The 16,025-nt window shown below is 46.5% G+C and overlaps 2 protein-coding genes across 2 annotated transcripts in view; both read left to right on the plus strand.

Moving 5' to 3' along the window:
* The window catches only part of LOC146187603 (uncharacterized), a 205,609-nt gene that overhangs the window by 169,631 nt on the left and 19,953 nt on the right, over positions 1-16,025 (plus strand). The gene's annotated exons all lie outside the window — the stretch shown is intronic.
* LOC146187604 (uncharacterized) lies at positions 12,333-15,729 on the plus strand. Its single transcript, XM_084603449.1, has 4 exons — positions 12,333-12,751; positions 13,766-13,915; positions 14,234-14,301; positions 14,650-15,729. Exons 1-4 carry the CDS (start codon positions 12,538-12,540, stop codon positions 15,727-15,729), a joined length of 1,512 nt encoding a protein of 503 aa, XP_084459575.1. The 5' UTR covers positions 12,333-12,537.

Consider the following 16,025-nt stretch of genomic DNA (forward strand, 5'->3'; position numbering starts at 1 on the left):
TACATACATACATACATACATACATACATACATACATACATACATACATACATACATACATACATGCATACATACATGCATACATGCATACATACATACATACATACATACATACATACATACATACATACATACATACATACATGCATACATACGCACGCACGCACGCACAACAAAGACAAGCGCTCTCTTAATACTCGGTCGTAAAACTTTCTTCGCGGGGGTTGCTTCGCACGTAGCATAATAGCGAAGCACAGAACCCTGTCTTCAGCAGCATGAGAGATACGCGTGCTCGTTTCCTCTCCCGATTTCAACACAGCTTCGCTTCGGCGCCGCTGCCCCTGGAAATCGACGCTCGGGCTATATTACGCGATAGCGTAACGGGCTCATTCTGCTGAAAATCTGGCGCCGTTGCTGTCGCCCTGTGACGCTCAGAACAAATCCCGGTTGTTTCAACCATCCCACATTGAAATAATGCTAGCGAATAGGGGGAGGCTCCGAACGACGCCAAAATTGGCTGGGAGGTTCCGCTAAAGGTGGTACTTCAGAAAATAAATACATTTCATTAAAAAAACCGTGTCGCCATTAGATTTACGACCCAGCTCGGCTACATGACAGGTAGGTAAGCAACACATAAGCCACCTGGTATTGATTGGTACCAAGCGTATTAGAGTGGCACATAGCGAACGCGTTGTGTTGCTTACAACTTACTGACGTGTTTGCGATGCGTACTGACGTTACAGTGACAATAGTTTTAAAATTTTAAATAATATAAAGAAACACAAAAAAAATCTGCTGAAAGAAAAGGCGCTATTGCGTCTACCCTTAGGGCGAAGCCTGAGCGTCCTCCTTATATTTATTAAAATTTTCGGCGCACTTAAGTTTTATTTTAACGATATGGCACGAAAGCGTTTGTGGCACTTGTTTGCAGCTCCCCTTGCGAATCTTCGTTCACGTATACGGGCTTCGCAAGCTACGTTATGTATGTTGTAAGGCATTACGTAAAATACCACTCGACGTAGTCATAAAGCCCACTTTCAGCAATCCTTACGAACGTGCCTGCGCGGCCTAGGACTAGCGTGTCTGATTCGGAATCAATGGGTCCTGGTGTGTTCGATTCTGACCTCACCTTCTAGCCTCAAAGGAGCTACCCGAGTTGGCAGCTCCAGCCAACTCGGCCATGTCCTGCGCCATCGTGACGTCACGCAAGCAGCCGACCAATCAGTGCCTTACCTTATATAGCAATGTGACATATATTGTACTGAAGCTGGCATTGGCAGGTGACATATCCCACCTACCAACGTCAGCTTGCCAGAGGCGTATGATCGTGATTGTTTGCGTTCTGCCAACACCGACGCCAACGCAGGATTTGTGAAGACCAGGGCCCCTGACGATATTGCATTAAATGCTATTGTGTTAAACGTAGTTCAATATCGAGAAGTCTGTACTATTCTATAAGAGTTATCTCTATGAATGATCACAGTGCGACCTCTGGCTTGAATGCAACTGGCTATTTTGTGCAAGAGGCACAGTTGAACCTTTCTACGCGTGCGTTTCTGCGTGACTCATGCGCGGGTAATTCCCTCTACATTTATTTCGAGCACTTCAATTAGTGTAAAAAGAGCACAAGGTTTTCGCTCTGCAGGTCAATTTCTGTCATCGCGTTAAGGTTCAGATAATGGCAGTGTTAAAGCCGCAACAATTAAGCGGACATGAGAAAACGCCTCCCTAAATCTTCTGACGCCTTGCGCAGCAGAGGCAGAATTGTTTGCGCCAACTGCAGATCCCGAGCAGATGTAAGAAGAGAAACAAAATAATAAAGACCTCCGGGTGCAGCGGTGAACTACAGCGGCGATGGCCCATGCTACAACAAACCGGTCCCTTATCTTCGCGCCTCTTTACGAAAATCGCCGACATCCGCGTCTTTCTGCGCGCCCGCCCTTTTCAAGTTTCGCACGCTCAGCCGCAGCGGGAACCTATTTTGATGTTGCTCTCTTTCTCGTTTCTCTTCTGGCTTGCTTCTCTCCGCTGTATGTGGCCCCACTCCATGCCCTTGTCGCTAAAACGCAGGCAGGTTGAACTGCACCTCCGCTGTGTACAACAGTCTTGCACAAACGCACTCACCTTGAACGCCTTACGTCAACGGAGACCGTGGAGTGACTCGGTCAAGTAATAGGAAAAGGAAAAGGGCCAGCAGAACCTGACTGAACGGATGCTGAGTTGACAGGCATTCTCACAGCAGGAAAAGAAAAAAATCGGGCTTCTCCTTCACACACACCTGGAGATCGAGTTGAAGACTATCCGCCTCTTCGCGCAAGAAAACACTGCAGTTCTGTTAGCGTCATCAGCACACCCCTTATTTCATGTTACTTCAAGCCGTTTCAGGTTGACCTAAAATGTGCCGCATGCAGTTGTGCTCTGTGGCACGTTGCAGGGTACATACAGGCAATTAGCCAGCCTAAGCACCGGTCTACTCCCAAGAGTATACGACAGGTAGTCGAGCTGCAGGCGAGGCTGCTAGCTGAATACTTCCGTATACTCTGTTTTCGTGTCTGCAGCTTCAACTTTGCTGCATACTAGTGCTCTGAGAGAGCGCCTTTCGCGTCAGGATGGCAGTGTGCTGCTGTGGTGTAGCGCGGGTGTGCACCAGGGTAGGGTGCCTCGGTGCCTCGATGTCTGCATCGAGGCACCCTACGAAAGGGACGATTCCGCGAACAGGGTCGAGAAACACGCAAGTATATACACGGCTCTATCAAATTTCGAGAGGGGGACCCAGGAAAAAAAAAAACGGGGGGGGGGGGGGGGGAGGGGGGGGTGCAACAGCCGTTGCCCGCCTTCCAACGCTCACTTCTGGCGGCGCGTGCTTTGCTCGAGGCATAAGAAAACCGCGCTGTACAATTACGGAGTTTGAAGTGGCGACCAAGGTGCAAAGACAAGTGACGCCAGTTTATGTACATCCGTAAGAAAAGGAGGAGGAGGAGGAGGAGGAGGAAACAACTTTATTCAACGCATTACTAAGCGTCAAGAATGTCCTGGGCCAGGGTCACCAAAGCCAACTGATCATTCAGCTGGTCAGATGCTAACCAAGCCCGCCACGTTGGGGGAGGAGGGTGTGGAAAGTGGGATGATTTAATGGCGACAGGGCATGAAAGCATGCATTGTTCCAAGTCTGCATAGTGTTCGGAACAATTTGGGCATGCGGGGAATATCTGGTTCGGTATAGAAACGATATGGAAGGAGTAAGCAGTGTATTTAGTTGTATGCGTCTAAGAATGCGTATTTGCGTGGTAGTGAGTGATTTATCAGGAAGAGGAAGTGTACGAATAGTTTCTCTAATGTTGTCATAGTGAATGTTGATTTCTTTTTTGTAGGAAAGAGTAGTGTCCCACGTGGGTGGATAAGGCCAGGGAATCCCAGGCGCCCGGTGTTGAAATTCGCGGGCGAGGCGATGCACTACCTCATTGCCTGGGATTCCAGCGTGACTAGGAATCCACCTCAGTGTGACGCGTCTGGAATTAATAGTGGCCCATTTGACAAATAGGTCGCTGTATCTATAGTGGCTATTTATACTTCGTCTCACAAAATGTTTGCAGCCCTGCGAAAGGCAGGGGTTTCCTGGTCCATTCAGGATCACGGGCACTATAACAGGTAATTGTGTGCTTGTGTACTTCTAAATGCCTCTCGCTCCTGCCCACTACAATAGATAATTGTGCTCCTACTGCCCCTCCCACCAAATCGGGGGCCGAGAGGCGTTTAGGACCACAATTCCCTACTGCAGTGTGCATGATCCTGATTGGACCAGGTCGCCCCATCCCTTCGCAGTGCTGCAAAAGCTTGTGCGACGAAGTATAAGTCCTAGATAAAGCTTTAAACGACATAGGTCAACATGTCGGAGGATTATCATTCTTTGACCACTAGCGGGGGTAGGCCATTTTTATTTTCTGCCTTTACCACATTATTCAGTGTAAATGAGCTTTCAGGTTCTATGCATCAACGGCAATTTTATATCACTTTTAAGAACTTGACCGGAAACGTCAATTTGAGCTAAGTTGACCGTTAACCTCGCTCATGACGCTCCATTACCGCGGATGGTCTTGCGGCGAAAAAAAAAACGTTATAATCAACAAAGATGATCAGCAACTTGGCTGTTCGAGGAAGAAAAAGTGGTTGTAGAAGTAAGGGCCATGGGCGACTTAGTCGGATACAGGTAAAGAAAAAAAAAAAGGGGGGGGGGGGGCAACCAGCCCTAAAAGGACCCCCTCCAGCCAGTGACATCGCTCCAAATGTGTGACATCGCTGCACATACGAGAAAATAAAAAAGTAACAAACAGGAAAACGTGTTCTTCCGCGCTCACAGGCTCGCAGACTTTTAACAAAACGGCCGCCTCCGTTATCGCGCCCGTACGTCGGTGCAGGCCGGTGTCGTCAGCGGTGTCACCTCGTAGGGTTCCATGGCGGAAAAGAGATTGAGCGAAGCGCAGAACAACGAACCGGGGTCGTGAAAACTCGACAGTGCTGAAATTCACCATCAGAATTCGTCGTTTTACCTGTTGTACTCTGATGAACAAACCACTGTCGATAGAATTGAGTAAAGAGGTATGTATTTTTGCTGGAACTCGCGAAGCATTTAAGAACTGCTTGACAGCACGGACTCACTTGAAGAAACCGCGTTCCAAGCGCTACTCGTGGGTGCAAGGCAGTCGGCAGTGACGCCATGGTATAGCTCAGCAGTTATTGGTTAGAGGGGGGTCCTTTGATAACTGGATGCCGCTTTTTAAGGCGAAAGCCTTTAATGCCTCATCTTTGTCGACAGAAGGTTGTCAGTAGAGGTGTCACGCTTTCGAGAGCAAGAGTTAAAAATAAATTAATAAACATTGTCTCCGCGGGAATAAAACCTCCATTCCTTGGATCCCCAGCCCAGCGCTCTACCAACTGCGCCAATTAAGCTACGGATCCTGAAACGCTCTTCATAATTCTCCTTGTCTATCGTGAGGTTGATAGCGGGATTCCGCGAGTGACAGATACTGCGCCTTACCTTTCCTGTAAACGAATTATAGAACGACGGTGAACTTTGATGCGTTTAATGAAATTCAAGTTGTGTTCGACAAGCGGCGCGCGAAGTACCGTCACTACAGCTCATGACGTCATCAGGCAATTCATGCATATACGAAGCTGACCCCACCGGGCGTCCGATCCAGGCGTCCGTGCGGCGCCTTTCATTTGCCGCTTCCTCGAAGGCCGCACCACACAGCAAACAGAAGCAGAACCCAGATGACTAAGAGGCGTCAGTACAGCAGGCATCAGCGGCGTTTCAAATTGATTTACAGGATAGAAACGGCGTAATATCTGTCGCAATTCTCCGCGGACATATGTACCACGCCGTAAAGGAAGGCAGGAAGGTGGGAGTGAAAGAAGAGAGGGAGATAGAGGTGCCGTAGTGGAGGGTATACGATCCACCGCGCAATAATGGCTTTCACCTTATCGCACTTTAGTGGTCCAAAGTGCCCTTTAGAATTTTTTTTCTTGACTTGTATCCGACTACAGTGGCTTGATCTCTTGCCTTTCCTCACGGCTGTACAACGATGTATAAGTGGTGTAGGAGAAACTTTGCACTGACGTATCATCAAATTCTGAAATCTCCAGGAGCAACGAAGAGCGTTCGACGATAATGTCTGTCTATTGCCCTGAAGTGATCACTTCATCTCATTGTCGCACTTTACAACACCTAAGCCTGACTTTCGCATGTATCAGCGTGGTCTCGAGCCGCAGAGCAATACTAGTGACACCAGCTTCAGGTGCAGTACACAAGTCCTGTGCACGTTTGTCCCCAATACTGAACAGTCGCATAGGCAGACGGTTTGCCTGCGGACGTATAATATTATGCAGGGTTTGCTCGACCAACTTAAGCGGGTAAAGGTGCAGCCACGCTCTTAAGTCACCGCCTGTGCTACCTTTCAAAATCCCCGTGCGCTTGTAGACATGCCCCACAAATTAGAAAACAAAAGCTACTATAATTTTACAAAGCAGTCCCATTAGTAGCAATGCATTTCGTAGCCCATAAGTGTAAGAGACTGTGATTAATTGGAGAGTTTTAGTACTGCATTTGTAATCATACGCGAGACCTTTTCGCCCCGCCGGGGTGGCGCAGTGGTTACGGCGCTCGACTGTATACTGTTCCCAAGGGCGCGGTATCGGATCCCAGCCTCGACGGCCGCTTTTCCATGGAGGCGAAAAGCAAGGCTCCCGTTTGCTGGGCGATGTCAGTGCACGGTAAAGTACCAAAGGTGGTCGATATTTCTGGAGTCCTCCACTAAGGCGTCTCCATAGCCTGAGTCGCTTTGAGATGTGAAACCCCATAAACCAAGACCAAACCAAACCTTTTCGCATACACAGGCGGCCTGAGGGATGTTTATTGCGCATTCGTCATATGTAGCTCGGATTTTGCATATACGCAGGAATCCGCATATGTGCGTGCGCCTTTTAAACCGTTTGCGTGTTGCCATCATTGGGAACGATAAAGCGCGAAGCAAGTTTCAATGTAGCCGAAAGCAGAGCTGCAAACGCGCCACGTGCTCGTCCTATTCACTGCAGACGATTTCGCATTGCCGCGAGAAGTAAAAACTTGCAACCCACTTGCCGATCCGTCGCAGTGAACGCGAATCGCAGTGAACGCGAATCGCAAACCATGTGCAGTGTACGAGAAGCACAAGCCCATTCACGCATTGTGCAAACGTTGCGACTTGTTGCCGGCGTAATGTTTCGTCGTGATTGGCCCAAATATCAGGAAGTACGAGGTTCCTGATATGTCTTGATGCTATAATTAACTATAATAGGTTTGCCTTTATAGCTTTGGCATCGTTTGGTTTATGGGGATTAACGTCCCAAATGACCCAGGTGAAGAGAGACGCAGTAGTGGAGGACTCCGGAAATGTAGACCACCTGTGGTTCTTTTAACGTCCACTGACATCGCACAGCACACGGGCGCCTAGCGTTTCGTCTCTATCAAAAACCCTCCGCCGCGGCTGAATTCAATCCTGCATCAGCAGTCGAGCGACCTATGAACTGCCCCACCCCGGTAGGCCGTTTACATTTATTATTATGCCCGTGAATCACGTGCCACGTTATAATAAGGGTTGCTTGCTTCCTTACTATACTGACAGTTGCATCGCTTACAGCATTAAAGCAGACTTTTTCGGCCTAATTGTTTGCTTGTTCGAACTGAAATTTCTCACAGATGTTGCGTTCTTTGGTCACTTTTCTTTCACTCTAAGTATACTTGGAGCACTTGCCTGATTTCGTCAAAATTAATCATTAAATCCTCATCATTTGCGAAAACAGCTAACTAAAACTCTTTTCGCAGCAGTGGCGTCATCCTTCGCTTGTCAAAGGAACAAAATTCTACCGTAGAAGCTGCGAGGGGTGCAGTAGATGTTCCCTGCATGGTGGGCGTGAGATGACGCTTGAAAGAAGAAAAAATATTCCAGCTGCGTTACTTTCAAAGTCGTGTAAGCATGGCCTTCCGCTTTATAGACTACAACAGTTTCTGCGCCGTGCACGCGACACACGCCGTAGCTTTCCGCAAAGTAGATTGTGCGTACGCAGCACTCCCTGGCAGTACTATAACTCCATTATTAGCTGCCGCCATAAATCTGTGCAGCGTACTCAGCGACAGGACCGCAAAGTTCCTCGAATACAAATGATTGCGAAGTAACCGAATGGTTTAACACCCTGCCGCATGCAAGGAGCAAAAGACGAATAAAAACACAACTGATTCTTAATGTTGGGGTTTCGAAGCACGTTCGCTTGACGGAAATACTGCTGACGCGGCCTCCGTAGTGGAGGCTTCTGCGTAACGGGAAGTGCCATTCTCACGTGTGCATATGACGGGCATTCGCAGTAGTCAAGTCGGTGCCACGCAATTGTGTCAAAAACCCCCGCCTTTACGGTGAACAGAGGCGCGGGATCCCCTTTACGGCTACCCGTCGTTACTCTATGAGATTTGAGAACACATTTGAAAGTTAGGCCGGTCAACCCGTGAAGTACGTGTGTCGGTGTGGGATTGAGGAATAAGTTAAAGAAAGTCACTTAGTTTTACAAACAATTGAATATTTATAGATAGTAGTCCAAATTACTCAACATAAAAATAAAAAAAATACCACGAGACGACAGGGATAAAAGACGACTTTGTAAATGACAAGAAGAAAACCCGATAATGAACAAAACACTGCTATAAAAGAAGACTATAAAGATAGCAAAGCAAGTATTCAAGATATAATAAGCAGGGGCAAGAGCTACACAAAAAACACAGCGTAAAATACTAAGCCAGATCAAGGCTAAACAAAAGCGAAGACAATATTCTATTAACCGACAGTCTGTAGCGAAAAGGAATTCTCACGGCTTCGAAGATGAGGCGTCGAAGTCGCAGAGTTGGTCGGCAGCAGCGGCCGTACAGATGAGGAGAACGATGCGTTGATCGCAGGCTCGGTGAAAAACAAGACACTTTCCCAGAGTGAGCAGCCGCAAAAGAGGCCTGGAAGACTGAATCTTCCCCGAGCGGCGCACTGCTGCGGGCGGGCTCCGGTCTGCCTTTTTATACTTTCGTCTGTTTGCGGTGCGGCCCATCGTCAAGGATGCGCGCTTGCCGGTCACTGCCCCGGAGATTCATGTCGAAGCATGCTCGGAGGAGAGGGGAGATCCCGTAATTTCCGCTCTGTATGTGCGGAAGCTTGTGACAAAATGGAAACTCCGGTGGCCCATACTTAGGACTATCATTAGTCGGTCTGGCAACATCCTTTACACTTAACCTATGCTTCTCTCGTAACAGTTATGGAGCCGGGCCCAAGTTCTAGTCTCTCGGCCCAAATGGTTCAATTGCCGTCGCATGCGTATATTACGACGGGTAGAATACTTTTCACTGGCGTGCCTTCCCTATTAAAGAAATCGATTACCTTTCGACCGGTTGTGTGAAGGCACGAGTTGCGTGTCTTCGAGCATTTTCACATAAATAAGAATGCTTGGACTGTGATACTGTGACGAATGTAAGGTGGTCGGAGAAAATCAAACCTCCTCTAGAGAAGGACGACATGACACAGCTTGACAGCATCTTCTGCTGTGGGTTTCGTGCTAATACTGCCGTGATCACAATACTGCGGGACGCGGAAGTGCGCGGCAAGGCTATCTGCGTTCCACGCAATTTCACGCCAAACACCCGCGCTCCCGTCCCTCGCAGGCAATGCTATCCTCACCCATACCTTACGCCAGTCGTTATAAGTATAAAACCGCGGCATCGGGTGCCGCTTCGACAACATGTTTACCGAGACTCCTTACGTTGGGCGTTTGTACCAGAAAATGTGATAGCCGGAAGTGATCGTGTGCCGCGTTTCATTGGCGACGATTTGCGCAGAACAGAGCGGAGCACGTGTAATATTGCATTTTTTTTTTTTTTTTTCATTCTTCTCGCTCTTGCGCTCATCATAGGCGAGGCTCTGAGTGTCCAGTGTCAGTAGACTAAATGATAGCAGGGCTCCGAATGGAAAGATCGTAAACTGCTCTGATTGAAAAGACCGCTGGTGTACCAAACGAAGTGAAGAAGCAAAAAAAAAAAGTGTAAATTATTTCACGAGCGAACGCAGGAGCAAAAATATAGTTTGGCTACAAGTGATCGTTTGCAAGTCACTCTTGAGCCGCAACCTTTGTTACGTCAGTAGTGTGGACAAGAAAAGATATCCAGGTCTTGTCTGTCAAGGTTGCGTCGCGTCTAGTCGGTTGGGTCTTTTCGTGCTAGCACATGAGAGATCCAGAATAAAAGTGAAAATTTTCAATTCTCCGGACACTTTAATAGAAGAAAGTTTGGGCTTATCTATAGTAACGAAGATATCAGTGAGCATGTTTTCAGTTTCGAGAGCTGAGTCTGCTAATAAACATCTTATTGCCGTGTTTGCAGCCCCTTCAACCTCATGGTACGCCGCCATACTGACACAAAGTGGTATGACGGCGGAGGAGCGCATAAACACATTTCACAAAACATAGCACTTCGAGGCACTCGGCTAAACGTGCGAATTAGATATGCACTTTCCTGCGGAAATAGTTCTGCGTTTGTTTCGGAGTGTGGGCAAGTGGGAGAGCGACCACGAATTAAGTCCCACATGCGGATTTTTTGTCGTTTTTTTTTAAATGTTTTTCGTTTGCATTGTGTGCCAGGGTACGAGCAGGAGAGGAAAAAATGCTTATGTGTAGGCTATATAGAGATTCTGTCCTACAGAGAGTTAACTGCTGAGCTAGTTGGTGAGCGCAACGCAAACAGACACAAGTGCGTCCCTTTTCTTGCGGGTGTTGCGCTGAATTCCCTGTAATTATATTTTGACCTACAAGCGCTGCAGTCTATCAGCAACATTTGCTCTTCAGGGCTGTCTGAATGATCAAAACGGTGGCGACCTTATCAATGAGTACTTTCTGAACTGGCTGTATTCTCGCGCGGCAACACAGTGTTTCCTCGCAAGACCAGACGGTAACGTTGCAACTTGACGCTCAGGCCAATAAAACAGGCGTCGGGCCAAGTGCCTTAGCGAAAACATACCCCCCCCCCCCTCATTCTAAAAAGCGCACAACGGGAGAGGGAAGGAACATTTAGCGTAAAAAGAAAAATAATAAACAAGGTAAACATATAGGGCTGTACGAATTGCGGTACCTCCAAACATGACGACCGCATGTAGGGGCTTGAAAATGTGATCAAGGAATACACGTTTTTATGAGCGAGTTGCCCAATGCAAGATCCGTTTGTGAATGCTGCAGTTTCTTTTACAGCACACGCCTCTCTGAAATCGCTAAACATAGAGCTGTTTTTCCAGAGCCTTATCTATAGCTCTACTTGCGGGTTTCGGGTAAGTTCAGCGTGCGCCATCATTGAGCCCTTGCATGTACACGACACAGGCCTGCGTATTCTTGTTTTCCTCCAAGTACCGCCCGTTTGAATGTGTTCGCAATTTCGCCTGCGGTGACCGAGGGTTTCAGATCGCAATCGACGGCACTTAAACGGCTCGCGCTGCCTCCGCTTCGCTTCAGGGAATGAATGGCACTGAACACGGAGTAGGGGCAGTAGAAAACTGTTGAGCCCAAAATGAGCAGTTTGTGTTCCTCTATGCAGAGGCTGTGTGCGTTTTCTTTTCAAGTGCTCATTTTTCTGTCTCTGTCCGCTTAGAAAAAGGGCGTTCGCAAGCTTCGGCAAATGCAATGCATGCAGGTAATCCCAGCGAGCTATCACCCCTGTCGTATAATTCTCGAACGTAGGGAATACATCATCGCTCTCTCCTAGACTTTATTGGATCGGCAAACCTGTTTTCATGCATATAGCAATCTTTGTTTTTTTCTCATGAGAACCACTTAACGACCTGTGCCAGTAAACAAAGCTAAACAGAAAGAAACCGAAAGAAACAGAAAGTTGGTCTTTGTCGGCCTTAATTATTTCCGAAAGACAGGAAGATATAAGGAGGGCGAACATAATTTCTATCATTCGTGTGTATATTTAGTATACCTTACGAAATAACGTAATAGCCTCAAGAAAGCTCAAAGTGCGTCGCACTTGACAAAGTCCGCGAGAGATTCCTGGAAAGTCCAACTTTTTTTTATTGTTTAAAAGCACTGCAACACTGCAAAGATTTTGGCAGGGCGGAATATGTGCATACATACAACTTAAAGACAGTAAAGAATAATAAATCAAAAACCAACTGCAGCAAGCAAACACGTCTTAACAGAAAGTGTCATTTGCGTTTTAAAGTTACTGCTTATATTGTCTGTTCAACTGCCTCGCCGCAGAGCCTCTGCAATTAGGAGAGAGCTCTGTAATTATTAAAAGAGTTGAAGTGACGCTTAGAAATTCTGCGACTTGACTGGTTGTGAGCCAATAACTGTCAAGCAGGATCAATGCAAAAGCATCTGTGCGTCAAGGCATGGCCGGACTCGAAAGGCGGTGGCGAAGTGTGCGCCCCCGCACGCGCTGCAGTCCACAGCCATGGCCAAGGAAGCCTGTCTGGCTAATTTTGGACCGTTGCACAAAATAATCAAAAACTAAAAACAATCATAACTGCGGCGGGCGATATCCACGGGTTTCGGTGACAAGCAGCAGAAGTACGCTTCCGTGTTTACGCAATGGCGTTGCATTTTTCTGCATAGAACAGCACGGGTGGCTTCTTAGTGGTTAAGACGCCCGACTGCTGAACCAGAGAACGTTGGGTCGGCGCTTGTGTACTTTGCTTTAACAGACCGTTAAGGAACCGCAGGTGGTCGAAATTACAGTAACCGTCCCGCTATTCGCAACTTTCACAGACGGTGGCGACGCTATGCGGAAGCCGTCGTAACCCTCCGTGAGGGGATAACCCCGCTGCTCGCTCGCGTCCCAGTCTGCCGGCCCTGCTTGCTTCAAGCGTCACCGTTGAGTCTTTCTTGCTTTGGTTTGTCGCGATCGCTTTTTGCGGTGGTTCTTCTCAACTCGGACAGGTGTTTTGTGTCCCAAGTATTCTTTTGACTTCCATTTTGTTCATTATGAGCAAAAAGTATAAGAGCCACAAAATGTGCTGTGTGCCGCAGTGCACACACCGTGCAGTCAAAGGCGAGGTAAGCCTGCATTCTTTTCCTTGCGAAGATCGCACGAGAAAGGAATGGACAGTGAAACTTCGCATCGGAAAGCCTGTCACAAAAGCGATGAAGGTATGCAGCGCACACTTTGTGTCCGAGGATTTCTTCTGGGGTACAACTGGTAAGTGCATGTTTTGTACTGTTTTACAAGTGAGGCTGGGACGCGTTGCAACATAGTCGCGGTTAGTACTCGCACGTCGAAATCATTTTGATTACCAGGTTTTAAAAAAATCTGTTCGAAAACCATGTAGGGCACAATCAGGCCTTGGTAGACACTCCAGATAAGTTCTGACTGCACCAAAATGTTTTAGCATGCGCCTAAATATATCGACTGCTACTTTCGCCTGTATTAAAATGCGGCCACCGTGACTGGGATGAAATCCGCCAAGTTGCGCTCGACGCTCTAATCTCGGAGCTGCGGAGCTGGGAGAAGCAGTACTTAACTGTAGAAAGATTAAACAGATCAAATCAAAAGTTCCGGGTGCAGTATTACTGCGATGCTTTCGGGGGCATCCGCGGACTTAGCTTCTATTTTCGAGCAAAATACGCGCAGTGCTGCTTTCGCTGATTGTGCTTTGGGATTGACAGACGCAATATTACTAGATATCGGCAACGGCTGTGCGACTGATTAGGCTAATTTTATGTTTTTAGCTATTCACATTGTTGCAATTATTATTTTGCAAGCACAACGACTAGAAACTGTTAATAATGAACGAAATTTTCAAGGCTATGATTATTTAATGCAGCATAAAATTAGGGGCACAAATTTTGGCTTGCATAGCAGTATCATAGTGTTTGCTGACCCCAAAATGCATCCTGTGATGGTAGCATTCATGTGGTCATTGCATCATTTTTGGACAGCTCAGATCTCGTAGCATTCAATCACAGCTTTGTAGTAAAAGTTCTGTTATAAAAGGGCTAAAATGCCTAACCCACAGACACGTTGCAGCTGAGTTATGATTTTGTTAGTCAGATTTAGTGTTGAGAAAATATTTCCTTTTTTTCTTTACCAGCTTTCACTGATATTTGTATTAACCACATTTATTTGTCTCCAAAGGTTGTAAAAAAAAAAAAAACGTGCGCTATGAAATGCCAACGTAGAAATGTTACTGAAATATGACCTCCCATTGTCAAGATCCAGAAATTTGGAGGCCAGCCCGAAGGCTACTAAAGAAGACAGCAGTACCGTCTCAGTGTCTACCTGTGCGGAGCCTCGATAACAAGGATCCAGCAAGAGACCAAGCATCGGCTGAAAGATCCAGGCGAGCATCAGCAAGAGTAGCAAGTGGGTCGTTTTTTCGTACATCTTGCAGGTTACATATTATTAGAAATTGTTATGAAGTGAAATCTTAACTGTTGTTTCAACACTCATGTGCTATCATGCTTGTTACACATTAAGCGCATGGAATATCTTGTTAAATGTTGTTGCCAAAAGTGTCCATGTTTTGTACATTTTCATTTTTCGGAAAGTGAGAAACATTTTTTTCTCAGCCCCTTATTTTTGTACAAAATGTTAATCGAACAAACTTTAAAGCCAGTGTTATTTGCAGGTGTAGATACTACGTTTAATGAATGCAACATTTCCTCTGTATGCACTATTCAGGATTTCACACTGCCAATCCATGGGATGCCTCTGCAGCTATTCCTTGCTCATCACTACAGAACGATTCAGTAAGTGCAAGCCTATAGTCTAATTTTGAAATGGGCTTCATGTAGTTAGGTTTTGAAAGCGTGATAAATGGGCTTCATGTAGTTAGGTTTTGAAAGTGTGATATAGTATAATTTATATGTGGTTACATAAAGTAAACTTGTTCAGTGCCAAGAGTCAAATTGTGATTAACGACCAACTGCATTTTTAAGAGTTAATTCTCTTCTGCATGAGAAATTGTCACGTTTCCAGATAATTGACTCAGAAACTTTTCCAGTGTTCATTTTTTGTATTGTATTCAATGTGAAAAAACGCAGTTTCTATTGCCTCTTTCACTGCAGTTAATTTACCTGTTGTCTGTCTGTTATCAGGAAGACTCAGAACACAGAAACGATGGCAACGAGGTAACAGAGGAGACAAGCAGAAGCTGGGCTGCCGCGGCTCTTCTTCTCATTGGTGCGCACAGGGCAGAATTTGAAGATGAGAATAACAATATCGAGGCTCTCCTGCAGTCCGACCAGACATCACTTCATAAGGCTGTTCAGGTCAACTCAGAAACAGCCCCCAGCACGTGCAGAACGCTTATTGACTTGTTCCAAACTGACACTTGCGTGAAAGCCTTCACAGGTGTGGAGGATTTGAAGCTGTTGAACTCTATCGCTGATTGTGTGGCTGAGGTTGACGAGCTTAAAGCGGAAAGGAGCGTACTGGAAAGAGTGACGATGGTGCTTGTGCGTCTGAAGACTTTTCTGTCATTTAGGTGCTTAGCCACATTATTTGCAGTGTCTGAGGCAACTGTACACAGGTATTTTTATGGCACAATTCGCCCCTTGGCAGCTGTCCTTGAAGCAGCCATTCCATGGCCAAGCAAGGCAGAAGTGCAGCAGAATCAGCCTCGATGCTTTGTAGCATACAGTGATGTGAGGATAGTGCTTGACTGCACAGAAGTTGAGGTGGAAAAATCCCACTGTGCGTCTTGCCGTATTCTCACATACTCCCACTACAAAGGTACTCACACTGTAAAAGCTTTAATTGGTGTATCGCCAGGCGCACTAATTACATTTCTGAGTGATTGCTTCGGAGGTCGTGCCTCTGATAAAGCATGCGTGGAAGATTCAGATGTATTAGGAAGACTGGAGCCTTTTAAGGATGATGTGATGGTGGACAAGGGATTTAACATCGATAGCACATGCACTACCATGGGGATTGGTGTTATTCAACCCCCCTTTCTGCGGAAGCAGACCCAGTTTTCACCAGAGGATGCAGCCAAAACGTTGCAAGTTGCACGAGCACGTGTGCATGTTGAGCGGGCAATTCAGCGGTTGAAGCTGTTCAGAATATTAAAGGGCCCATTACCTTGGGAAATGCTAGCTGTTATTGATGAGGCGATGATTATAATTGCTGGCATTGTTAATTTATCAGCACCAGTGCTTGCAGACAAAAGATTTTAGAAGGCAAGTTTTGTGATTCACACGAGTTTCATGGCAGTGGTATGCGTGAGTAACAGGTCGAGTTCCAGCTATTTGGTTTGTGGAGTTTAACGTTCCAAAGCAACTCAGGCTATGAGAGACACCGCAGTGCATATAGCGCATATAAAATGCATATAACCGAACAAGAATTTGCAAACAGAGACTTACACTGGAGCATTTAAAAATATTGTCATATCCTTAAAGGCAGAGGTTAGGTTTTATGATAGTTTTCAATATTTATTCTTCATGCCTTTTCTTATCTCACACATGTAAGAGGC

Source organism: Amblyomma maculatum, chromosome 5 (genome assembly GCF_055883805.1).
Source record: "Amblyomma maculatum isolate TAMU_Amacu chromosome 5, ASM5588380v1, whole genome shotgun sequence".
Taxonomy (NCBI): domain Eukaryota; kingdom Metazoa; phylum Arthropoda; class Arachnida; order Ixodida; family Ixodidae; genus Amblyomma; species Amblyomma maculatum.

Excerpts from the sequence above, each read along its gene's own strand:
- LOC146187604 (XM_084603449.1), top strand. The coding sequence starts at position 12,538 with ATGAGCAAAAAGTATAAGAGCCACAAAATGTGCTGTGTGCCGCAGTGC. Across the intron at positions 12,752-13,765 it reads TTTCTTCTGGGGTACAACTG|ATCCAGAAATTTGGAGGCCA; the intron begins GTAAGTGCATGT and ends CCCATTGTCAAG. Across the intron at positions 13,916-14,233 it reads AGCATCAGCAAGAGTAGCAA|GATTTCACACTGCCAATCCA; the intron begins GTGGGTCGTTTT and ends TGCACTATTCAG.